The 25,925-nt window shown below is 43.6% G+C and overlaps 1 protein-coding gene across 1 annotated transcript; it reads left to right on the top strand.

Moving 5' to 3' along the window:
- The first annotated feature begins 51 nt into the window (after positions 1 to 51).
- Positions 52 to 25,925, top strand: DGAT2L6 (diacylglycerol O-acyltransferase 2 like 6). Its single transcript, XM_004595220.2, has 7 exons — positions 52 to 136; positions 19,778 to 19,888; positions 20,327 to 20,397; positions 20,737 to 20,941; positions 22,857 to 23,031; positions 24,812 to 25,023; positions 25,473 to 25,925. The coding sequence occupies exons 1-7, from the start codon at positions 52 to 54 to the stop codon at positions 25,625 to 25,627; spliced, it is 1,014 nt and encodes a 337-aa protein (XP_004595277.1). The 3' UTR covers positions 25,628 to 25,925.

Genomic DNA, 25,925 nt, shown 5'->3' with positions numbered 1-25,925 from the left:
TTTCAGCTTCTGGTTGGGCTTCTGATCACAAAAAAAAACGACACCATGATCATGACCTTCTTCTCCCGACTAGATCTCCAGGAGTGCCTCCAAACCCTCTCTGTTTTGCAGTGGATCCCGGGTTACATCATTTTAGGTGAGTGAATGCTGAGGGTTGGAACACACATGGGAATATTACCAGAGACCAAACATCCTCCAGCAAGGAGGTTCCAGTGAGGTCATCTGGTTGGCCCCCACTCCCTGGAATGAATGGGCCCAGAGTGAGGCCGTGACTGTTGTGATTTAAAGACTGTCTCTGCCTGCTCAGGGGCTGTCCCCTAGGAGATAGCTGATTGAGTCTTTTTTGGGGTCAGAGCAGTGTTGGTGTTGCTAAGCAGGCATAAAGGGATTTTCAACTTTAAGATCAGGCTCAGAGAATTCTGGAAAATCTGGGAGCTGCCTGCATGACTCATTAGAGTTGTAATCAAAGGCCCAGTGTTGTTCAGTGGGCACAGGGCAGGGCAGCTGTCAGCACTGGGCAAATGCACTGACAACTCCAAGGTATTGCCTATGGGGAACCGGGACTTTCTGGGTGGTCAGCCACAAGGGCAAGCTTGGAAACTGGATGAGGGGAACTCGAGTCATTCTGACAGATGAGCCAGGTAGGACCCAGCAGAACAGAGGTTAACTAGGGCCCTTATATGTCCAGAATTCCAGGAGAGAGCTGGAGAAGAGGAGGAGTCGGGAAGGCAAGAAATTTTGAACTCAAATAGAAAAATGACCTCCTTATTTTGTGCTAATATCCAGCTGAAATGTGGCAGTCCATTCAATGATGAGTGTGTGCTGTAAACCACGGAAGCAGTAGCAACTCCTATAACTTTGTCAGGAATAGATACCATATTTTAGGCAATAGTCGGATGGCTGTATTTTTAACATAATGGGTTTCCTTTGGAAGTTTGGGCATTTTATGTTTTGCATGTAGAAATGTTATTCAATGAAAGGGAAATGAGACAGAGTTCTCAGGCTTCTACAGACTGCCAAAGGATGCCGTGCACCACCCCACTCCCGCCCTCTGCCAAGATGCTGATCTACTGAGCCTTCGAACACCGAATCATGCTAAGTCCATCGGCGACTGGACTTCAGCTGTGTCAAAGAAAGGATGTGAGGGGAAGACTGGAGAAAGACTGACTGATGGGTGCTAAATTATAGCTAGATAAGAGAGTTCTATTGTCCAGTTGGGGGACTATAGACAGTGTTAATATCTTACGTATTTCTGTGTTAAAAACACCTAGAAGATAGGATTTGGGATGCCTTCAGTATAAAGAAATGTTAAATACTTGAAAGAATATATATGTTTACTCTGATTGCTCATTACACAGTGCATATATATATAAGACTCATCACATAGTACCCTGTAAATAGACACAACTGTTATGTCTGTTGAATTTTTGTAAGCAAAAAAGTTAAGAGAATGCAATATTTTGTGGGGAAAAAGTGATGGTGGGGGAAAAAGGAGTAAATTTATTTATTCTGTTTATTATAATTTTTTTTGTCTGCCTTGGTACCTAATTTTACTTCCTGGAAAAAAGCTCCTTTGAGATGGTTCAGCTAGGGTAGTTGGAGGAGGAGGGACAGGGATGTTCTGGGAGACTTGGCAATTTGGAGGCAGCCAGCTACTTCAAGTCTGGGTCCCAGAGGGAGCAGGCACAGAGAGCAAGTGTGTGGGAGTCAGTGTGGCCCTCTGGCGGTGCCCTCCAGCCCAGAAGTTCTTGGTATGGTATTGGAACACTAATGCCCAAACAATTCTGGCTCTTCTGGGACTGCTTTTTGCTTCAAATTGTCCTCATTTTTCTTCCCCCCAAAAAATCATTGTTTATGTTTTCTCTGTCCATTTTGCTCTCTCAAAGACTGCAACAAGGCAGATGGTGTATCTGAGAACTGGATGTGTAAAGGCTCTAGAAGGTGAGGTGGTCACATCCTAGGAGTGCCTCCTGCCCTTTAACCTCACCAGCTTAAGTCTTCCTGGAAGAGCTGAAAGCCTGAATTGCAAGAGGCCCCTGCACTAATGTGTCTGCAGGGTCAACACAAATAACAAATGTGAATACTTTCTTTTGTTTTCATTGAAAAGAAAAAGTCTTATTGTGGCAAAAGACACAGAACATGAAATTCATCCTTTTATCCGTTAAGTGTACACTTCAAGGGCACATTCTTTCTTCTGTGAAGCCATCACTGCCATCCATCTCCAGAATCTCTCGTTTTCCCATACTGGAACTTTGCACCTCTCTAATTCACTTTTCTCCCAGCCCCTGCCAGTCACCAGGTGAACCTCTGTCTCTGTGGACTTGCCAGTTCTAGGTCCCTTGCCTAACAGAGCCATGCATCATTTGTGTCTTCGTGACTGGCTGATTTGACTCAGCATGTTCTTGGGCTTCATCCTTGTGGTAGCCTAGACCTGAATTTGTCCTTCATATGACCTTATGGGACACACTCTGTATTGCTAATCCATTTGTCTGTTGATGGGCTTCTACCTCTTGGCACGGTGAATGATGCTGCTATGTGCACAGGTGGTCGGTCACACAGACCTCTCTGCAACCCTGATTTCAACTCTTTTGGAAACCGAACATTATCTCAAAAAGCTCATGGGAAATGGATGAAAAGATCGATTTATTTTGATGCCCAAAAGGTTGTTATTCATGTTACACACTTTCCAGGCACTTTCAAAGACCTTCCTCCATAGATTATGGATTTCAAAAAACTTTGGCACCCAAATAAGCTTTTCTCCACAGACTTTTGGGAGAACCATGGTATGCCCAGCTGTGGACTTGGCACATCACAAGGTCATTGTGTTTCTTGATGGTTTGAGGAAGTGACATGCTGTTATCCACAGTGGCTGCACCATTTTACATTCCCCAGAACAGTGCGTTGGGCTTCTGATTTTACCGCCACTCATGTGAGCTTTCTGTGCCAATACTGACTTCTCTTTTTCTGTTTATCCCACAATAGCTATCCTAACGGGTGGGAGGTGACAGCTCAGAGTGGTTTTCATTTGGATCTTCCTTATTAGTAATGCTGAGCATCTTGTGCCTGTAGGCTATTTATCTTGATTTCTTTTAGACTGATTAGTTATTATCCTATTTGTCTTCCTCTACTAGTTCAGAGGTCGTACATCCTGCTTCTGTTCTTTTAGTGCTCATGCTACAAATGACAACACAAGTGCTGGATGTGATGCCCATGGAGGCACTTAAAATGTTCAGATTCAATCAGTTACAGAGCAAAGACTAGATAGAAAACCTTGGACTGCCTTTACTGGGACTATGATAAGGAGTTTATCACAGGCTGCTTACTATCTAGTAACAGAGGTAACTCATTCATTCAACTGCTATGCACATTTTATGTAACAGTAGTGGACAAATACACAAGTCATTCTGATGTAAGACAGATTGTGGTAAGTAAAAGGTCTATGATGAAGTGTTATTAGGATGCTAGAGGGGTTGTTGTAGCATTAAGATGCTAGTGGGATGCTAGCTGAGGGGGTTAGAGGAGGCAGGGAAAGGGAACCAGTGCAGCACAGAGAAAGGGACATGAGATATCTCAGTTTTAAGATCTAAATTTGAAAAACAGAATGACAAAGAGTGAGAAACAGAGAGAATAAGAGAAGGAGAGGGAGAGAGAGAAATCTTCCCCAAATGGCCACATAACTAGGAACCAGCAGTTTCATGGATGCGCAAGCACTTGATCCATCCTCCACTGCTTTCCAAGGCGCATTAGCAGGGAGCTGGGATGGAAGTTGAACAGCGCGGACTGCAACCAGTGTTCTGATATGGAATGGCAGTGTCACAGATTGCAACCTAAACCACTGTGCCACAATGCAAGATATGAGCTCTGGGTAGCAATTAGCTGGGTGACTTCAAAAAAGGACTAGACTGCCCCTAGGCCTCAGTGTCCCCAGCCACTTGGCCTAGTCCACAGGAAATGCTCCATAAAGAGAAGTCTTTCCTTCCTTCTTTCCTTCCTTCCTTCCTTCCTTCCCACTTCCCCTCCCTCTTTCTCTTCACTTTTTTTTCTGTTTTGAAAAACCTCCTTTATTGCATTTCTTAAAGGAAATAGGGAAAATTGGAAGAAAAAAGCAGGAAAAGAAGGAGGGAAGAAGCAAAAAGACAGGAATCAGAAGATGATTTATGAGTGCTATTAAATACAAACATGAGCAGGCTTCACAAAGTTTGTGGAAAAGTAGAATGAAAAGGTCAGTTTAATGGCCAATGTTGTGGTGAAGTATGTTAAGCTTCCTTCTGCAATGCCAGCATCCCATATCAGTGTGCCAGTTTGAGTCCCAGCCGCTCCATATCCAATCCAGCTGCTTGCTAATATGCCTGAGAAGACAGCAGAGGAAGAGCCACGTGCTTGGGCACCTGCCACCCACGTGGAAGACCCGATGAAGTTCCAGGCTTCTGGCTTCAGCCTGGCCCAGCTTTGGCTGTTTTGAGTATTTGAGGAGTAGACAAAAGGATGGAAGATACATCCCTACGACCCATGCCCTCACTGCTGCTGTGCCTTTTAAATTCTTTTTTTAAAGATATGTTTATTGGGGCTGGTGTTGACATGTAAAGCCACTGCTTGCAATGCTAGCATCCTGTATGGGTGCTGATTTGTGTCCCAGCTGCTGTACTTCTGCTACAGCTTCCAGGAAAAGCAGCAGAAGATGGCACAGGTACTTGGGCTCTTGACACCCATGTGGAAAACCCAGATGAAGCTCCTGGCTTCAGCCTGGGCCAATCCCAGCCACTATGGCCATCAGGGAACTGAATCTGCAGAGGAAAGTTCTCTCTTTGTCTTTCCCTGCCCCTGCCCATAACTCCTTCATATGAACACATACATCTAAAAAAATATATATTTACTTCAGTTAAATAAACTTTAAATCCACACAGTTTCCTTGCAATGTGCATTTCCATGAACTTTGTGAAGACATTCAGTTTCACAAATTCCAAAATATTTTTGTACCCAAATCAACTTCATTCCATTTACTGCAAATGTTCTGCAACAGCCTGTTATCCCTGAACCTCCCCATCTGGCAGTGGCACTAAAAAGCCCTTGCGTGGGCGAGCTTGCCTTCCAAGGCTGGCTCTGCACCTATCTCTTCTGCACTGTGCCACTATCTCCCCAAACTGTCGCAATGTCCTCTTTTCTTGTCCGCTCTCCACTTCCAGAAGAGTCTTTCAAAAGTGTCTTTGATTATATCTCTCTCCTGCCCGGTATAGTCAGTGGTTTCCCATGGCCTACTTGGGGCTGTACAAATGTGTTTGCTTGAGTGTTCAAGTCCCTCCTCCATTCGCTGGCACCAATCCCTTACCAGCTCATCCCCTCCAGGAAGGTTGTGTTTCAGGCTATCTAATCACAGAAGAAACAGGCGCCCTATCATTCCCACACCCTCACCTCTGCTCTGATCATTCCCTCCATTGGGAAGGTGCCAGGAGAGCTCTGGTCTACCCACGGGCAACGCCTCGTTTGAGATATTACTCAAGCCAGCTTCTCTGCAACGCTTTCCAGCAGACGTGAGACCACCTACCTACCTGTGAAAGTCTAGAGCGCTCCGTGTGAGAAGGCTGAACAGCTACCCTTCCATCTTCTGCCTATTCTACCCAATGAACTCCCCAACAATGTCTGTGTTGCACGTGGTTATACTTCTCACTAGCCCAGGTCTGTCACTGCACTAATGATCCTTACAGATTTCAGGTTTCTGCTTCCTCAGAAACCTTCATGGTTACCCTTTGTTATCTCTCTCTATCTCTATCTCTATCTCTATCTCTATCTCTCACTCTTTCTCTTAGCTACCTCTACTTTGTGTGGGGGGCCTGCCCTCTTTTTCTAACTTCTGATACTACAAAAACACAGGACACAGTCTTGGGGGGGGAGGGAGAGATATATTCTGCCAACTACTTGTTTTGAGATCCTGTACAAGTATTATTTTTCTACGTGACCTTGAGCAAGTAAGCCACCTGCCTCTACCACAGCAGAAACAGAGCCTAACCTCCCTCTCGGCAATGTTCTGAAGATGAATGAGATGATTAGAAAAAATAAAAACCCTCAACAGATGTTCATTTTCTTTCTATTATAGAAATTGCATTACTGGGAGTCTACCCACTCCCACTTATCTTAGTCCATTTTTTCTTGCTCTAACATAATACCATGGGAGTGGGAATGTGGAAGCAATGCAAGGTTGTTGGCTTCCCAGCTGTGATGCTTGAAAAGTCCACTATCAAGATACAAGCTTCTGGGAAAGGTTTCCTAGCCATGCCATCCCCTGGTGGGGGAAAGAAGGACAACAGAAAACAACCAAATAGAAGGCCAAGAAAGAGCTGAACTCATTTTTATCAGAAGCCCTTCTAACCTCATCAGGTCCCACCTGTCAACACCAATGCATTAGACATTACATTGTAAACACAATGCCCTTGTTGGATACCCTCAGACTGTAGCACCATAACACAATCAACTGGCTACTTGGTCAACAGATAAGCGACCACCACTTCCGAGACAGGCCCCCTAGATGCCAAGTTCATGGCACCTCCTAAGGGACTAAATAATAATCAGATTCTAGGTGACAAAGTACAGGGTCCATCAAGGTGTTTCTCACCACAACAGCCCCATGAGCCCTACACCCAGTTGGCTGTAATAACTTGAAACTTTTACCTCCATGCCATGTATTTTAAATCTGCTTGAGAAACAGTAGCCTGTTTCAGGTTCCTAGTGCCTCTTGGCTGAATTACTGAAACTCTTCACTGATCTTTCTGCCTACAGTCCTTTCTGCTCCCACAGTTATACCAAATTATCTTCCTGACACACAGATCTGATCCCACTACACATCTGCTTAATAGAGCTTACCGGCTCCTCATTTCCCCCAACACCTGGCCCAATCTCCCCAGCTCCATTCCTAGCTTTCTCTTTTTCCTGTGTGGCTTCCTCATGCACATTGTATTTTGAGGGTATGGTGATATAGCCAGACCTTGGACTCTGCTATCACCAGGTCTTTGTTCAAGTTCTTCTTTGTGCGTGGATGGCCCTTCCTCCGCCCTGCCATCTGGCAAGAGCCTACCATTCTTTCAAAATTCAGCCTTAAGTCTTAACTTCCGCAAGAAACCAAGAGTTCCTAGCAGACAGATACTTCATTCAGTATGTGTATTACAAGTTAGCACACACAAAGTCCTTCAAATAACTCTTGGCATATAAAATAGTCTCAGCAAACTCTACCCACTTTTTCCCCCGGGAAAAGAAAAAAAAAAGACCTTGAAGGGGAGTGTCCTCTCTAAGTCTCAGTTTCTTCATCTGTGAATTGGCTATGATAGAAGAATTTCCGTGTCAGAGTCAATCCTGCTATGAGAGGACTAATTGAGATAAAATACATGAAGTGCCGAATAGAGGGCTGTTTTGTACTGAGTACTCAATACACAGCGTTGAGGCCTATCCTTGCAGCGATTTCTGTATTTCCATTTGTACCATTTTTCATCTGCTTCCTTCCAGGCTCCAAATCTACCCCTATAGCTTCATATCAGGCTGCATCAGTCAATGTTTGTTGAATTCTTTCTTTCTCACTCCTACAAATTTCTTTCGCATATAGTTCATTTAGATCCAGTACAAAATTCCTCTTTGCCAGATGAGCCATGCTCGGGGATTTCTGAAGGGGCACTGAGCCAGCTGGCTAGGTTTGGCAGGTGTTGCTTGCACTCAGACCTCAGTCAATGCCATGAAACATAATGCTTCCATGTGTTAGAAGTGACAGGTTTTTCACCTTACCACTGGAAATGGCTGCTTACCCATCACCACACACGCATGAACATCCTGTGACACAAGGCCTCTCTCCGGAACTGAGGCATTGGTGGATTCTCTACTTACCAACTCTCACCTGCCACTTGGTGAATTTGGGGATCGAGCATCTTCCTGCACTCAATCTAAACAAATACCTACCAAGAGCCATCTTCTCATGCTTGCCACTGTGTGAAAGGCTGGTCGTAGAAGCATGGGGAATGTGTTGGAAGGGATGTGATGGTGGGGGACCCGCAAAGATACTATCAATGAGGTATCCTTTGAGCGGAACCCGTGAAAGTTGAAAGGAGTTTTTAAAAAGATTTATTTATTGGAGGTGACATTGCAGCATAGAAGGTAAATCCACCACTTGTGATGAAAACATCCTATATGGGTGCTGGTTCATGTCCCAGCTGCTCCACTTCCCATTCAGCTCTCTGTTAATGCATCTGGGAAAAGCAATAGAGGATAGTCTGAGTCCCTGGGTCTCTGCAATGTGAAGCTCCTGGCCCCTGGCTCCAGCCTGGCCTGGGGATGGCTGTTTGTGGCCATGTGGGAAGTGAATCCTCAGATGAAAGATATCTCTCTCTCTCTCTCTCTCTCTCTTTCTCTGTATGTGTGTGTGTGTGTGAGTGTGAGTGTGAGTGTGAGTGTCTCTCCCCCGCTTGTTGTAACTCTAACTACTGCTTCATTCCCCAAGTGGATGCAATGGCTGGGACTGTATCAGGCCAAAGCTAGGAGCCAAGAACTTTGTTGGGTCTCCAAGGTGGGTGGCAGGGACCCAAGCACTTAGGACATCTGCTGTTTTTCTAGGCACATTAGCAGTAGCTACATGGGGTGCTGAGCATCCAAGATTTGAACATACAAGGTGCCAGCATTATAGAGGATGGCTTAGCTTACTGTGCCACAGCACCACTCCAAACGGATACCTTTTAACAAGAAATTTTCTCTCATAATCACGACTTCATTTTATTCACTGAAGACTGCAATAGTTGCATACACACTCCTCAGGTCATCTCTGCCCCTGCAACAATAAATGAAGCACACTGAAGAAGCAATGGGCTATGGCATGAGGGGTGACAATGATGAAGTTATAAAGATATTTGACTCTAGTTTGGGGGGTACTTTGAATATCAGACTAATGTTTTCCAAACTTTTATTCTGTCAACCATGAGAAAATATTGAAGGTTCCAGAGGAGGCAAACAATGTTACATGATTGTGCTTGAAAAAGATGTATGGGTAGGAGCTTCAGATATTTGGGGGAGGGATGAAGGAATTCAATTTTTTTCTACACAAAAGCATTTTCACCATTATGCAACACGTATCTTTCTGAGAAAGGGATGCAGAAATCGCCTCCGTTTTTCTCCTCTACGTGCGTATATTCATTCAGTTAGTGCCTTGAACACTGTGTCAGTTTCCAGATTTTTGTTGTTGTTGTCGTTGTTCTGAGAACTCTCTTGTTTACATACAGAGCTGATCTTCCCATAGAGAGAACTTGCAATCTGAAATAATCATGGCAATTAATCTATTCATGTCTTTGATTACAATCTTTTGTTTTGACAGTAGAAATCTTTACTACTTTCTTCAAAGATGTTCTGGCTACTGTCTGGTATAGGAAACAGCCTGAAGGGGAAGAGACCAACAACTGAGGAGCAAGTAATTGGCTGCAGTCCAGGCCAGAGGGCAGAACGCCTGGGAGACAGCAGTAACAATTGGGCTAGGGGCCCAAATGAAGGGAGAGTTTTTCTTGTTTTGCTTTTTTTGTTGTTGTTTGTTTGTTTGTTTTATTTTGTTTTGTTTTACAAAGAAACAGAAGTCAAAAATGGCCTTAAACACTGAACGTTTGACACCCTGGATCCTGAAAGATCCAGGAATAGGAACTAGCCAAGCAAAGGGATAAAATAGGAGTCTTTAAGGGTACAGTGTGGGGGGGGGGGAGTCCTGAAGCCAGAGAGAATTAACTGAAGCACCAGAAAAAGGAGCAGTAGCATGAAACACAGAGCCCAAGGTTGGTGGCCAGGAGCTGAGTCACCCGTGCCTTCTAAACCAGGAGTAGGAGTATGAACTTGACCGTAAGGGCTATGGGAAACCGTAGGAATTATGATTACTCTCACAGCCTATTTAGATTTTTTTTTAAGAAGCCACAGATCTGTGTCTTTGGCAAATTAATCCACATTCTCGGTTACATGCTATAAAGTGGGAGGTAAACTTGCAGTTAGTTCACAGGCTGTGCCATGGCTCAAGAGAAAGCAGAAAGCCTCTTTAGAAGATACTGGAGCTAGGACCCAGTGGTAATTTGGAAGTGGGGAATAGCAAGCTTGGGAGTATTGATAGGAAATGGTTACTGGCTAAAGAGAAACACTGATTAGAGCTTAGTGGCTAAAGATTCTGGAGTAAGACAATCTGGGTTTGCAAATCCACCCTTCTCCACCAGCTAGCTGTGTGAACTTGGACTTGTATAACTGCCCCTAACCTCAGTTCTTCATTCACCAGATGAGAATGATCATTGTGTTTATATCCCACATGAAGCAGTTTATATGATGTGTGTGCAATACATTTAGCTATTACTATGTGGGAAAAGTGATAGAATAAGTGGAATCACAGATGGTTTAAAGAGAGAATCATTCATATTGGTACCATCTTTAAGTTAGGCTAATGATCATATTTGGAGAATTTACCCCTAAACCATAAGCAAATAAAACTCATCCAAGATGAAATGGATGGATATAAATCCTATTTTTTTAAATGCCATCTATAGATCCAAATGGTTTCGAAAGAAATAGCACCAATTCTACACAATCTCTTCCAGAAAACTGAAGAAGAAAGGACCTCTCCCAATTCAATGAGAGGCCAGATTCTAATACAAAGCTCAGGTAAGACAGAGAAAATACAAAAGAAAACCGCAATATCCCCCATGAATGTAAATGCAGAAGTCCTCAAGTGAATTGGCAATACGAGCAAACTTCAAAAAGTCGATGGGAATAAGTACTAAAAGATACATTTATTTTGGTGCAAAAATTTTGAAATCCTTGCAGAGTTTTTTCATAATACATATTTGCATGAACTTTTTGAAGATCAGCTATATGCATGGATTCTGAAAAATTTCCCAACAAAGTAAGTTTATATGTTAATTCCACTTCTCCGTGAACTTTTGGATGTACCTGCAAATCTTACAAAGGATTATGTATCAAGTGAAATTCACCCAGGAAAGCATGTGCAAACATTTGAAAAATCAGTGAAAGCAGACTACCATATCAACCAACTAAGGAAGAAAAAAACACATGATTCTATGAATTGATAAAGAAAAAAGCATTTGACAAACTTCAATATGCAATCAGTTCAAAAAAAAAAACAAGCTTCCATCCAGCTAGGGAGAGAGGGTACTGACTCAACTTTATTAAGAACATCTACAAAAATACCTAAGCTAACACCACAATAATGGTGAAAAAAACAAATGCTTTCTCTCAAACATTGGGAACTGTATTTGTTAGCTTTTTGTTGCTATAATGAAAATATCTGCAAGTTACTTAGTGAAGAAAGAAGGCTTATTTTGACTCATGGTGTTGGAGGTTCAGTGTCCAAGATCAGGTGACCCCATTTGTCTGGCATTTGATGAGGACAGTGGATGATAGAACACATGCAGAGACAGGATCACATGGCCAGTGAGCACAGTTGTCTTCCACCCTTAAGTGGTCTTTCCTTATAAATACCATCATGATTCAATCGAGGAGCTCCCCCCAAACAGCCAGAGTTCAATCCAATCATTTTTAGGGCTGGCATCATAATTACATTAACTTTCACTCTTAATTCATTAACAGAAGAATACGGGTGATACCCAAACTATGATCCAAACCTTTATAGACACAGCAACGATGTCTACATTCATGCATCATATCCAGCGGTGCTGCAAATCCTAGCAAATGCAATAAGGCAAAAACAAAACAAGACAGAAAAGAGATAAAGGCATATAGATAAGAAAATGAGAATTAAAATTGGCTTTACTTGATGATTACACAAGAGTTAACATGGAAAATTCCAATGAATGCATTTTTTAAAAACCCAAACTCTCCAAGAACTAACAAATGAGATTACCTAGTCACAGGATACAGATCACACATTAAAAAAAGAGACAAACAAGAACCTCATCATGTTTGTATACACTAGCAGAAAACAATTAAAAAGAGTATTTTAAAGGACAATGCTACTCAGGCAACTGGAAATTCATCTACCATATGACCCAGCAATTGTACTCCTGGGAATATATCCAAAAGACCTGATACATAAGAAAGCAAAGTGCACCCCTGTATTTGTTGCAGCACAATCAACAATTGCAAAAACTTGGAAACAACTTAGATGCCCACTGGCAGAGGACTGGATAAAGAAACTGTGGTTCATCTATTCTATGGAGTACTACTCAGCTATTAAAAAGAAACAAATACAATCATTTGCAACCAAGTGGGCCAAATTGGGGACAGTTATACTAAGGGAAAGGAGCCAATCCCAAAACATCAGATACCACGTTTGCACTAATATAACTTCCATGAAAAATCTCAATGCTAATATGACTAGGAATTGTTTTGCTCATCTTCTTATGGAATGGCTCTTTCTTGTTTCAATTTGCAGTTTTGTAGTGTGAAATTAATTGTTTTTGCTATAAATCTTATTTTTTTGGCACTTCCTACTTATTTGTATCATTCCCAATAAGTTCTTGTGATTTGTTAATTGATCATCCACACGAGATAGACTGCTTGTAAACGCCTGAGATTGTAAATGTCCATTTCAACACTGTTCTGCTACATATCATGAGTAATGAAGGTCTAGTTTTTAACTGTAATTCCTTCAGCGCCACAAGGGTCACACACTAGCATGTATTTCTTTTTTTTCCTACTTTTTCCATTTTTTATTGTGTTTTTGACAATCTTTACATAGCTAATTAGGGTTTAAAAGGTTCAAGGGCTACAGGAAAGTGGGTAAGACTATTATTCCCATATTGTTTCTTTCATGTATCTGAGGTAAAGGAGGATATTAAGGGAGAAGCCTCACCCAGTCTCCCACCCTTCCCAGGTCCCTGATGTGGGGCATGCTCGGAGGGTCTTGCTCAAGTGGTTTTGATAGTTATGAGTTGCTGCCAATCTCGCCACTCCAAGCACGATGAGGTTGTTGAAGAATCCACTGATTGACATAGTCCATCATAGAATCTCCATTTGCTCAGTTTTTCACTGCCAACATATAGCTGAGGTGGTTGATTGACTTGTTCTGTCCTGTCTTTTCATGGTTAGGGTTCTGAGTCTGGCAGTTCAATTGGGGAGATCCCCAAAGAAACTTTGTCTGAGGTGTTCCCCAACCAGATTCTTGTAACTAGCATGTATTTCTACAAGAAGGTTTTTGACTCCTGTTTGCACCACTCTTGTGATGCATTTTAATTTTTGTAGCATGTTTGTTAACTTCATGTTGATGACAATTTATTATTTTTATCCTGTTGTTGATTGTGCTCACTGGTTTTGTAAGTTAGGGGATATATAATGAAAGTGTAGCAGGACTGATATGTTCAGATATGCAGACAAAGTGCTGTATGTTTCTATGCATATGGATCAAAGATGGACTCCCAGTGAAAGAATTAAAAACATCCTAACAGTAAGATGATGGACTCTCTGACAATGTCCATGCCTACATTGTCGGGGAACACTTCAATAACAGCATAATGGACTTGTGAGTGTTCATGAAGGACATTCAGAAATCAAGGGGGGCGAAGGGAGGGACCTGGGGAAGGGCACGGGCAACCCTAGAGCCTATAGAACCATACCATAAAACAAAATATTTTTAAGTGTAAAAAAATAAATACTTTTGAAAGATCAATATAAACAAATATAAACTATGCAGAGGGTCCTCCGTTTCCATAGGTTCTTTCGTTGTTTTTCTTGTTGCTAAAGATTAATTTTACTTATTTGAAAGGCAGAGTGACACAGAGAAAGAGAGATCTTATATTTGCAGGTTCACTCCACAAATGGCCACAATGGCCAAGGTTGGGCCAGGCCAAGGCCAGGAGTCTAAAACTCTATTTGGGTTTCCCACATGCTGGCAGGGCCCCAAATGCTTGGGTCATCTTCCATTGCTTTCCTAAGCGCATTAGCAAGGGAGCTGGATCTGAGGCAGAGCAACCAGAAATTGAACCAGACCTCCAAAAAGGGATGCAACATTGCAAGCAGCGGCTTAACCAAATTCACCACAACCCAGCCATTTTGCACAGGCAATGCAACCACAGATTTGACCAACTTGAATAGCCAAAACATTCCCCGAGTTCAATCACGTCTCAGCTGCATCTCATTCTCTGTTTAGGTGGCTTTGCTGCTTCACTAAACAACATTCTGTAGAACTGTAGCCCTTTAAAAGAGTTTCTATGGAGATTTTTACTTTCCCTATGGTACAGCTATGTTGAGAATTCTGTGCCTTATTCCTCCCACCACCCAATCATCTCACTACATTCTCCAGAGAAAGCAGTTTGTTTCGTCATTTTCATTAGAAGAAAACACATGATCTCAGTGTAGCACATACTGCTAATGAGCTGTGCATTTTTTAAAAAAAGATGGTTTCTGTCTGAACAACCAGTTTTAAATCCCAGTTTTTGTGCCATTTACTCACCTAGATCCTTAAACTTAGCCATGTTTACATGATTTACACATTTAAAAAGAACACTAACCAATAGATATTTTCTTAGTTACTTTAGGATTTAAGTATAAAGTGCTTTTTCCCCCAACCATATTCCTGATTTAAGAAAAACTGAATGATTCTCAGTGGTTTAAAATGTGTTAGGAAAAAGCATACCTTAAAAGATGTTTTCTGTCTCTGAATTCTGTGACATTAGATATTTAATATTTGGAGGACACTAACTATTGAGAACAAAATTGTGGGTTGAGAGGGGTGGCTGAGCACAATGCAAAATGGGAAGAATTAACATTTTAAGCACTGTGAGCACTGAAACACTTTTTCTTCTGCCTGCTAGTTGCAAAAGCTCTTTGATAAGAACTTTAATGAGTGTCAGTTTACTTTATTTATTTATTTATTTGAAAGGCAAAGTTAGAGACAGAGGAGGAAAGGGAATCTTTCGCCCACTGGTTCACTTTCCAATGGTCACAACACTCAGGAGTGGGCTAGGCTGAAGCCTGGAGCCTGGAGCCCAGAGCCTGGAGCTTCCTCCAAGTCTCCCACATAGGTACAGGGCCCAAGTACTTGGGCCATCATCTGTACCTGTTTTAACACACAGATGTTTTCCTTCTTGTCACTGTTCCCTCAACAGTACAATATAACAACTATTTATGAAGCATTTTCATTCTATCAGATATTATAAGATATCTAGAGATTTTTTAAGAGACACAGGAAGATGTGCATTGGTTAAATACTACAAACACTACATACAAATACTACTTCATTTTTCACAAGGAACGGATTTGGGTGTCTACAGGAAGTCCTGGAACCAATTCACCAAAGATACTGAAGGACAAACAAAGTGCTAATGAATGAAATAAACTATCTAAATAATCAGATATATTGTACTCACAGATTAGAAAACCCAATATAGTAAAGATGTCAGTTCTCCCCAAATAGAACCATAAATGTAATTCAATTCAAATAAAACTCCCAGCAGGGCATTTTTAAATTTGATGGGCTCAGTGCGGTGGTGCAGTGGTTCAGTGGCTAAATCCTTGCCTTGCACATGCCAGGATTTCATATCAGCTCCAGTTTGTGTCCTGGCTGCTCCACTTCCCATCCAACTCTCTGCTTGTGACCTGGGAGAGTAGTAAACGATGCCCAAAGCCTTGGGACCCTGCACTCATGTGGGAGATCAAGAAGAAGCTCCTGGTTCCCTACTTCCAATTGGCTCAACTTCGGCTGCTGTGGCACTTGAGGAGTGAAGCAACAAAAGAAAGATCGTTGTCTCTGTAAATCTATCTTTCCAATAAAAATAAAACTTTTATTATTCAATTTTTATTGTAATTTTATTAGTAAATTTTTATTATTAAATTTGATAGTAGCCCTGTAGTTGTTTTAATGCAAGAGAATATTTTTATTTATGAAACTACACACTAAGGTGTTTATGACTAAATGATTACACTTACTGCAATGTACTCCAAAGTACAAACATATATGTACAGATATTTTTATATTTAGAGACAATCAAATGGAAAATGTGAACAATTAATAGATCTAGGTGAAGGTTATATGAGATTCTATTAAAATATTCCTGCAAACTTTCTGCTCTTTTTCAAAACAAAAAAGTTCAATTTCAAAAACTCCTGATGACTTAAATAAACCAATTAAAAATATATAGAAAAACAAAAGCTCCACAGTAACTGAAATAATTTTGACAAAGAATATAGTTGGTAAGATCACAATATCTGATTTTAGTACTTAATAAAGACTGCTATAATCAAAATAGTGTTATATTAATAAAAGGGTAGACAAAATAAAGAAACAGACTCACACAAATATGGCCATTGATTTTTTTTAAAGATTTATTCATTTTATTATAGCCAGATATACACAGAGAAGGAGAGACAGAGAGGAAGATCTTCCGTCTGATGATTCACTCCCCAAGTGAGCCGCAACGGGCCGGTGCGCCGATCCAAAGCTGGGAACCTGGAACCTCTTCCGGGTCTCCCACGCGGGTGCAGTGTCCCAATGCATTGGGCCGTCCTCAACTGCTTTCCCAGGCCACAAGCAGGGAGCTGGATGGGAAGTGGAGCTGCCGGGATTAGAACCGGCGCCCATATGGGATCCCGGGGCTTTCAAGGCGAGGACTTTAGCCACTAGGCCACGCCGCCGGGCCCCGGCCATTGATTTTTGACAAATACACGAAATCAATTCAGTGAAGAAAGACAATTCTTTTCAATAACATTATTAGAACAACTAGATATGCATATGTAACAAAGCTTTACATCATATTTAAAAATTAGCTTAAAATAATACCAACAAGGGGCTGGCACAGAAGCCTAGTGGCTAAAGTCCTTGCCTTACATGTGCCAGTATCCCATATGGGCTCCGGTTTATGTCCAGGTTGCACCACTTTCCTTCAAGCTCCCTGCTTGTGGCCTGGAAAAGCGGTAGAGGATGGCCCAAAGCCTTGGGACATTGTACCTGCGTGGGAGGCTCAGAAGGAGCTCCTGGTTCCTGGCTTTGGATCGGCTTACCTCTGGCCGTTGTGGCTACTTGGGGAGTGAAGAAGCAGAGGGAAAATGCTTTTCTCTGTCTCTCCTTCTCTCTGCAAATCTGCCTTTCCAATAAAAGTAAATATCTTAATATATAGGAAATAATAATAATAATAAGAAGAAGAAGACGACAGCAGAATAGGAAGTCCTCCACTTGTCCCCGCAGCGACAAGAATTTGGTAGCCATCTATGAGGGGAAAAAATGTACTTTTCTTGGAGCATTGGGACCCAAGTAGGATGTTGTCCATTCTTGGTGTGCCAAGACTGAGACAGTTTGTTTTTAAGAGAACTGGCAGGCTCACTGGAACTGTGGGGCTGTCACAGATCAGGAAATAGCATTCTCCCCCTATGGATTCAGCTAGAACCCCATCTGGTTTTGAGTCTCCCACCAAACTAAGGAATCTGGGAAGAGCCATCATAACCATTCATACCTCAAGTGTCAGGCTTGCTGACCTTAGCCCTAGAAGTGAACTCCTCTCAGCTAAAACCATCAGATAAGTTGTGCTCATCAGATAAGTTGAGCTTAACTCATCCATGGCCCCAGGGAGGTAGGCTTGCAAACCTTGATCCTGCAACAGATTCTAAAACATCTCTGTAACTTGACTACAGCCCCATTCAACTATGGTCCAGGGTCATTTCTATTCTGGGTAGAAACTAAGCAGGAGACACACCTGTCCATGTACCTTGGGGCAGGCCTGCAGATGTGTCTTGGCTGCAGATCTTGAGGCCGTTCTATGATCAGTTCCAGCTTCTTTGAGCCACATGACAAGATTTACCTTGCTTACTCAGGGGCCCACTCAATGATCCAGCAGAAAATTATCTAAGAATCCAGAGGGAGCTACACATGCCTGCATACCTAGGAACAGGCATGCCTTCTATAGACCCAGCTACAGACCCTAAAAATGAATCCCTCTCTTTCCACCAGCCCTATCTTTTAGGGGTGACAAAGATCAGGGCTACCAAGCCAAAACCAGAAGCTGAGAACTCCATCCAAGTTTCCGCAACGGGCAGCAGAGGCCCAAGTACTTTGGCCATTTTCTGCTGCTTTCTCAGGCACATCAGCAGGGAAGTGGAGCAACTAAGACTCAAAGTGGAACCCATATAGGATGCCAGCAGTGTAGATGGAGGTTTAACTCTCTGTGCCCCAATTTCAACCCCATACCAGCCCTATAAACCAAGATTTTGGAAGTAGTCCAGTCTGCCCAGGGATCAGATGGGACTCCTACCCTCTCAAGTCCCTTTAACAGGCTCACCAATTCTAAATTCCACTAAGGACTCCACAACAGCTATTTGACATGGCTCCATCCCTACTTGACTTCAATCCCAGATAAAATTTCATTACCCGGGAGACCCAACAGGTCTTACTGAAATGAGATGCTTAATAAATTGAAACCATTAAAAAAACAGCAATCCTCATGCTGAAAAATACAAAAAGACATAATATTAAATATTAAAATAATTATAGGACCCAGAACAACGGCTCACTCTGCTATTCCTTCACTTGCAAACACTGGCATCCCATATGTCATCAAATTGTGTCCTGGCTGTCCCACTTTCCATCCAACTCCTTACTTGTGGCCTGGGAAGACAGCTGAGGGATCCTATAGCCTTGTGGGAGACCCTGACGAAGCTTCAGGTTCCTAGCTTCTGATTGTCTCGGCTCGGACTGTTACAATCATTCATTGGAGTTATTTGGGAAGTGGAGCAGCCAGGATATGAACTGGCACCCATAAGGGATGCTGGTATTGCAGACAGAGGGTTTGCCAGTTGAGCCATTGTGCTAACCCCCACTGCACCTCCCCACCTTGGGCCAGTTCTTTTTGGCCAGAAAGTCAGCCAAAGCTAAGGTTTCTTCTGCTTCCTAACATGGAGATACTTAAATTACTTTGGGTGGGGGTAGCGGGGAGCAGAGACAGAGAGTGCGCTCCAACTCGTTGATTCACTCCTGAAATGCCCACATTGGCTAGAAATGAGCTGAGCAAGGCTGAGAATCAGAAACTCAACCCAGGTTTCCTGCCTTGGTGGCAAGGACCCAAACACTTGAGCCGTCATGTGCTTCCTTCCAGAGTCTGCACTGGCAGTGCTCATTCATTCTTTTCTTCTGCTGTTTTTCATATGTCCAAACAAACCTGCTAACAGGTAAACTATTGAGTTTCTTCCCTTTTCTCTGTAACGTTCATCTACTATGATGTGATACCTGGTCAAAGAAGTCCTGCCCTTGGCTAGATTCTCTCTTCTTCACAATATGTGTATTCAGCCCATCATCCACATGAATGCAGATTTTTTTTTAAATGAAATTCAGTTCCCACTGCTGTTAAAATCTATCACGTTTGCATTTCACAGCTTGATATGTCTCTGCTGCCTTCTGAAAAAAGGTGAAATACTGTGACATTTCGAATGGAACAAAGGAGAACACAGGAAATCAGCTTCTAACCTGTGTTTTCTTCCCATCATCAAACAGCCTGCGCACTGCAGGGAACCCCTCTTTGTGGGAACGCACAGATTTAACAGCCTGATAACAGAGGGGCAAGCTTTTAGAAACAATTTCCCAACCTTTGGCCATCCTTTGACCATGGCTGAGGGTCTGCTCTGAAAACCTCAGGGTTGTGCTGTTCCCTCCATTAAGATCTCAGTCTCTCAGGGAACCCACATCCAAGGACTCAGAGGTCAGCCTGGAATCTAGCAGAGCTAGGTCGAAGTGAGAGTAAGAGGGCAAGTGTAGGCCTGAGGCAGGGGTGATGAGAGCTGTGCTAAAGCACAGAAGGAACTGAAGGCATCAATTATCCCTTTGTCTCCTCAGGGGCTATTCCCATTCTGTTCATCCCCTACTTCCTGATGTTCTCTAAGTTCTGGTCCGTGGCTGTGTTCTCACTGGCCTGGCTCATCTATGATTGGAACACCCACAGTCAAGGTAAGAGATGGAGCAGCATGGTCAGATGAGGATAGTCTCATAGGAAGAAAAAGGTGGAGAGAGAGGAAAAAAAGAGAGAAAGAGGGAAAGGAGGAGGAAAGGGAGGAGGAGGAGCCAAGAGGGGAGGGGTGGAGCAGAGAGGAAAGAGCAAAACGTAACAGGAACACTGGTCTCTGCCAGGCTGCGCAGGAACAATTAAGAGGGTGAGGTTTCAGCTAAGTGCTCTCGGCTTCAGGTTTATTTCCCTAGCACCCTAGCACTCGTTGGCTCCCAAGGAGGTAGCGTTTTTAGGCTGGACCTGATGAAAGTCCCTACTGCTTATAGGTGTGGGGAGGTCCCTCCAGTGACGTGAGAATAGCAGGTAACACTCTCCACCTCTGGGAGACCTAGAGGAACTAAATGTCCCACCTGCTCTTTCCTTCCTTTCTCTACCCACAGGTGGTAGGCGTTCAGCTTGGGTACGGAACTGGACCCTCTGGAAGTACTTTCGAAATTACTTCCCTGTAAAGGTGACTGCCCTTCTCTGGGTGCCCTCAGACCCTGTTATCCAGACTCTCACTCCTTTCTCAGCTCCTTGTTTTCAAAGGCTTTGGTGGGCAGCAGTAAAGGTCAAAGTGCTGAGGAATAATACACAGCAGGATGGGCAGCAGGGGAGACAGGTGAATAGCGGCCATTCCTACAGTAGCAAACGTATGTCAACCTCCCTAATAGCATGACTTCTTGCCAATCTGATGGTAGTGATGAAACCCAATTGAACTGGGATTTGGGGCTGCCAATAGGATACTCAGTCTCCATGACTTCTCTTCCTTCTTGTTTGCCAATATTCTCACTCAATCTCCCTCTAACAGCTTGTGAAGACTCATGACCTTTCTCCCAGACACAACTACATCATTGCCAACCACCCCCATGGGATTGTCTCTTATGGTGCCTTCATCAACTTTGCCACTGAGGCCACTGGCTTTGCTAAGATGTTCCCATCCATCAATCCCTCTCTAGCAACATTGGAAGGGATTTTCTGGATCCCTATTGTGCGAGATTATGTGATGTCAATGGGTGAGTATACAAAATCATTCCATTCTCCTAGCCTACCTCAGGGCTCCAACCCTAAAAAGCTCTGACAGTGCCTGGCCCATGCTAGAAGAGGATTTGGCAGAAAATGAGTCTGGAATACACTCAACCAGTAACAAGTAGGGTGGCCAAGCATCAGATTCTGTCCAAGTTCCTTGGCTGGGAGTATGCAAAATGCATGGCTTGCCAGAATTCGTTTCTGAGGGGTAACCAGAAGGCTGGAGTTCAGGATCCACAGAGGATGAAGAACAAGTATTAAACACAAATGCAGGGAGAATCAGAGATGAATGGGGCAGCTCAGATGAACTTCACCAGAATCCTTGCTGGAATATCAGTTGGCTTCTTTTGGCAAGTTAATTGTACAGCAACTTCTATCCTAGGGTGTCAAAGACATTTTATTACTTTTTTAAAGGCTTATTTATTTTTAGGATTTGGTGCAATTACTCAGTGGCTGAATCCTCACCTTGCATGCACCGGGATCCCATATGGGTGCCAGTTCTTGTCCTTGCTGCTCCAATTCCCTTTCAGCTCCCTGCATGTGGCCTGGGAAAGCAGTGAAGGATGGCCCAAAGGCTTAGGATCCTGCACCCACATGGGAGGCCCAGGAGAAGCTCCTGGCTTCAGATTTGTTCAGCTCTGGCCACTGAGGGTGCTTGGGGGAAGGGTGAACAAGTAGACAGAAGATCTTTCTGTCTCTCTTGTGAATCTGCCTTTCCAACAACACATAAATAAATCTTTTTTTAAAAGCCATCCTCTGCTGTTTTCCCAGGCCACAAGCATGGAACTGGATGAGAAGTAGACCAGCCAGGACATGAACCAGTGCCCATATGGGACCCTGATGCTTACAGGGGAGGATTAACCAATTGAACCATTGCACTAAGCCCACCAAAGACATTTTAACATCTCTCATACTAGCTAGTACATTCCTAGCCCACGTTCCCCACTCCTTAGGAAAAGCTTGCATTTTTGCATTGGATGCCAAGGGATAAAAGATATGCATACATCAGAATCCAAGATAACTTTTCCCTGCCAAGTTCTCAGTCATGGTACTGTGACAAATGTCCTCCCCTTTAGATATGCATTCATCCTTCTGCAGAACAAATAAAAACAACTGAAGCTCAACACAAATGTAAGATACATTTGTCTGGGGTCGGGGGCGAGTGGAACCACTGGGGTACCGCAGGATGTTTATGTTAGCGTCTCTGAGGTTACCATGGCTCTGGAGCACAGTTCTCTTTCAACGGCTAGAGCCTGGAAGCAATTTCTGCCATCCCTATAGAAAAGAGAATGTGAGTACAGGGCAAAGATGGGAAAGAGAGGTGATGAAAAACACTGTGACTACTGTTGAACATCAAGTTGTCATCTATATACGATCATTCATCTACATTTCAATTCAGCTTGGGTAGACTCCTTTGTTGGCTTTCTCAGCAGAAATTCCAACCAATGGCTCCTGCTTGGCAGCTTGCTCTGAGGAGGAAGTGGGCTGATCAGTTAGCCCTGATGAGTCCTGGAGGGAAGATTCTGGAGGGCCTCCAATGCTGTCAGCCTGGGCTGGGTAAAAGACAATTGGTCAATTGTAGAGAGGGAAGGTATGGCCTTCAATACTATTGATCTAGAAGTTAGTAAGGTGGGTTGTGGAAGTAAGCAGAGCAGCTCCAGTACGGCATCATCTCCATCTCCTTAGAATAATTTGAATTCCTAAATCCCCAGTGCAAGCAGCTGATCCTAAGAACCAACTTTGGGCAGGGGCTAATCCAGTATATGGAAGACAATGAGAGGATAGAAACAGCAAAAGTCAAGAAACAAAAGAGTTTTCTCAAGCAGGAAGAGCCGAGGGGAACCTTTCATCTCATGCTCAGTGGTCAAGTTTCTGCTGCCACTTAACTTTTTGGTTTTACAGGTTTGTGCCCAGTAAGCAAGTCAGCCTTGAATTACCTGCTGACCCAAAAAGGCTCAGGTAATGCCGTGATTATTGTGGTGGGTGGAGCTACAGAAGCCCTCTTGAGCCAACCCAGAACCCCCATCATCTTCCTCAAAGAGCGGAAAGGTTTTGTGAAATTGGCACTGAAGACTGGGTGAGTGTCCCTAGGTTCTGGAGCTCTGTTGTCTGTGTGTCATAGGTTGAGGGGCCCCCTTCACTCTGATTGCTTCTCTCTAACCCTTCACACTGTGCCTTAGCCGTGTCTAAGCCTGCACACTTATTGCCATGGATACTTTTCTCATTTGAAGTTGAAGAAGGACAACAAAAGACCTTTTATGTTCTACCCATTAGCCTAATAGGCTGAGGCAGTGGGATTTCCCTCTGTATCAAACTGCTGAGAATCTGCCCAGAGAGGAAGGCACTGGTCTGGATGCTGTGAGAACTGCAAGAACCATACACCTTGATTCGAATAACAGAGTGCATTTACTCAAAGTTTATTGAATCCCCGTTGTATCTCAAGCACAGAGGTAGGCATTGAAGTTATGAACATAAATAAGATCTGGTCCTTGTGGATTTTAGGTCCCATGTAGAATACATATATTGCATATGCACTTACAAAATATAGGGGCTGGCATTGTGGCTCAGCGGGTTAAAATAACACTTATGGTATCAGCAACACATATCAGAGCACTGGTTCAAGTACTTCTGATCCAGCTCCCTAGTGATGCACCTGAGAAGGCAGCAAAGGATGCTCCAGGTGCTTGGTGCCCTGCCACCCATGTAGGGAGACTTGGATGAAGTTTCTGGTTGCTGATCTTGGCCTGACCTAGACCTGGCTCCAATATGGGATGCCATAGATGTCACAGGTGGCTGCTTAGCCTGATGTATCACAATGCCAGATTTGAGGACAATTTTGTTCGTTTAAAACATTATGTTTCTTGGACCTGAAATAATGCAGATACTTAGAACGTAATAGATACTTGTTGAATGAATAAAGTGTTGTACAGATATATGTACAAAGTACTACTGAAGCACCAATTTCTGTAAAGACACTGACCTAGAGCACAAGTTTCTTAGGTGGGTGCATCTGAGTTATGATTTGAAGTATTAGGAGGTGTTGCCTGCCAGACCAAAAGGGAGAAAGAGGCCAGGCATCCAATGAGGACCTACAACATGGCAGGCGCTATGCCAGGCCCTAGAGATTCGATGATGAATCCAAGCTGTGCACTGAGGGAGTCAGGGGAGGGAATGCTGTCACACAGGGTTGAGGTAGTGTTCACAAGGGACAAAGGTGAGCCCTGAATGAGGGGCACCTAATCCACAGTGGGGACACCAGAGAAGATCAAAGGCAGTTTCCTCAAGGGGATGATGTCAGAACTTTAACATCAGCGTGTTAAAGGATACAACTGAGTTGGCTACGTAAAGACAAAAGGAAGGCACTTCAGGTACAGGGAGTGGAGGGTATGAAGACACAAAGAGAAACTTGAAACACTCCAAATGGCTAAGCAGACAGGGAGAGAAGAGTGAGGGGAGGGGAAGCAGGCCAGGTAGGAAGGGGTAGTACATAAAAGCCCTGCTCAGCCATGTGGTGCAAAATGAGGAGCTTAGGCAGCATTTCCAAGTCAGGAATGATGCAGCCAGCTAGGAGGCTTAGCAGAGTGGGTCACTCCATGGTTGCATATAGTAAAGGTGGTTAGCACTCATAAAATTCCTTTCTTCTCATCTCAGGACAAAGCACAACAGGTGCCCTCAGAAAGTTCAGTTGGGAGGATGGGGCACGTAGATGGGTCATTAGGCTGCAGATGTTTGGATGCTGGAGTTTGAGACCTATGATGGTGTTGGTTCAGTGGGGATAAGTGTGGCGCGGGTAGTACACTGTAGATGGATCTGCTTTCTTGGGGAGCTCACAGCCCCTCCTGCCCCTCTCTCCACAGGGCCTATCTTGTCCCTTCCTATACCTTCGGTGAGAATGAACTTCACAATCAGACGACCTTCCCTGAGGGCACGTGGATAAGGTTCTTCCAAAAACACTTCCAGAACATAGGCAAAAGAATCCTGGGAATAAATTTCTGTACTTTCCATGGTCGAGGCCTCACCCGTGGATCCTGGGGCTTTCTTCCTTTCAATCGGCCTGTTACCACTGTTGGTGAGCTTTCCAGTATCCCCAGACCATATCTGTTCATGATCTTAGCCCCTCCCCACCCCAAGGCCCTCACACAACCAGGTCACAGCTGGGATGGGTCATGGGAATCTTAGAGAGTGTGGCTGACATCAGGATGTGATAGGAAACTAAATAAATAGCTGTGGCCATTCATGGATGGGAAAAACTCCTACAGCTGCCACAAGAGCATCATTATTCACCTACATCCCTTCATCACTCTCCTGAGTTTGTGGGCATTCTCTTGAGCATGTATAGGATCCAAAAATGCGTGCCAGAGTGGGACTGAAACAAGAAGGTGTTTAAAAACAATGAAGAAAGGGGAGGAAACCCAGAACACTGAATGTCAGTATGTGGCCTCCAGGGGAAATGGATAGTTGGAATTGGTTAAAGTCATATACTGAAACTTGATGTTTGCCTCTTGTCTTTTTCCATAGTTGGTGAACCCCTGCCTATCCCCAGGATTAACAGACCCAACAAGGAGACAGTAGACAAGTACCACACGCTCTACATCAGTGCTCTGCACAAGCTGTTTGACCAACACAAAGTTGAATATGGCTTCCCTGAAACCCAGGAGCTGACAATCATTTAACTGCAGCTGAGGTCCCTGTTAGCAAATTCCCAAAGTCTTAGGGGAACCCAAGTAGAACCGTAGGGAAAGAAGAATTTAGAGAAATGAGAGGAGTTTAACGATGGGAGAGGAGCCCAACCAAGCCAGACACTACCCAATGAATAGAGGCAGGGCGACTACAGCCCCTTCCCAAGTGCCCAGGGCAAGTATGGGGAACAGAATCAAAGGGACAGAGGAGGATTGGGGAAGTTTAGTTAACAGAGGAAGCTGCTCTATCACCCCGGCTTATTTTAAGCAGTCTGGGGAGTACTTGGACTCA

This window comes from Ochotona princeps, chromosome X (assembly GCF_030435755.1).
Source record: "Ochotona princeps isolate mOchPri1 chromosome X, mOchPri1.hap1, whole genome shotgun sequence".
Classification (NCBI taxonomy): Eukaryota; Metazoa; Chordata; class Mammalia; order Lagomorpha; family Ochotonidae; genus Ochotona; species Ochotona princeps.
Note: the sequence above shows the minus strand (reverse complement) of the source record. Positions and strands in the feature narration are given on the sequence as shown.

Coding starts and splice junctions, on each gene's coding strand:
- DGAT2L6 (XM_004595220.2), top strand. CDS start 52: ATGACCTTCTTCTCCCGACTAGATCTCCAGGAGTGCCTCCAAACCCTC. Junction 23,032..24,811: donor AAATTGGCACTGAAGACTGG/GTGAGTGTCCCT, acceptor CTCTCTCCACAG/GGCCTATCTTGTCCCTTCCT. Junction 25,024..25,472: donor TCGGCCTGTTACCACTGTTG/GTGAGCTTTCCA, acceptor CTTTTTCCATAG/TTGGTGAACCCCTGCCTATC.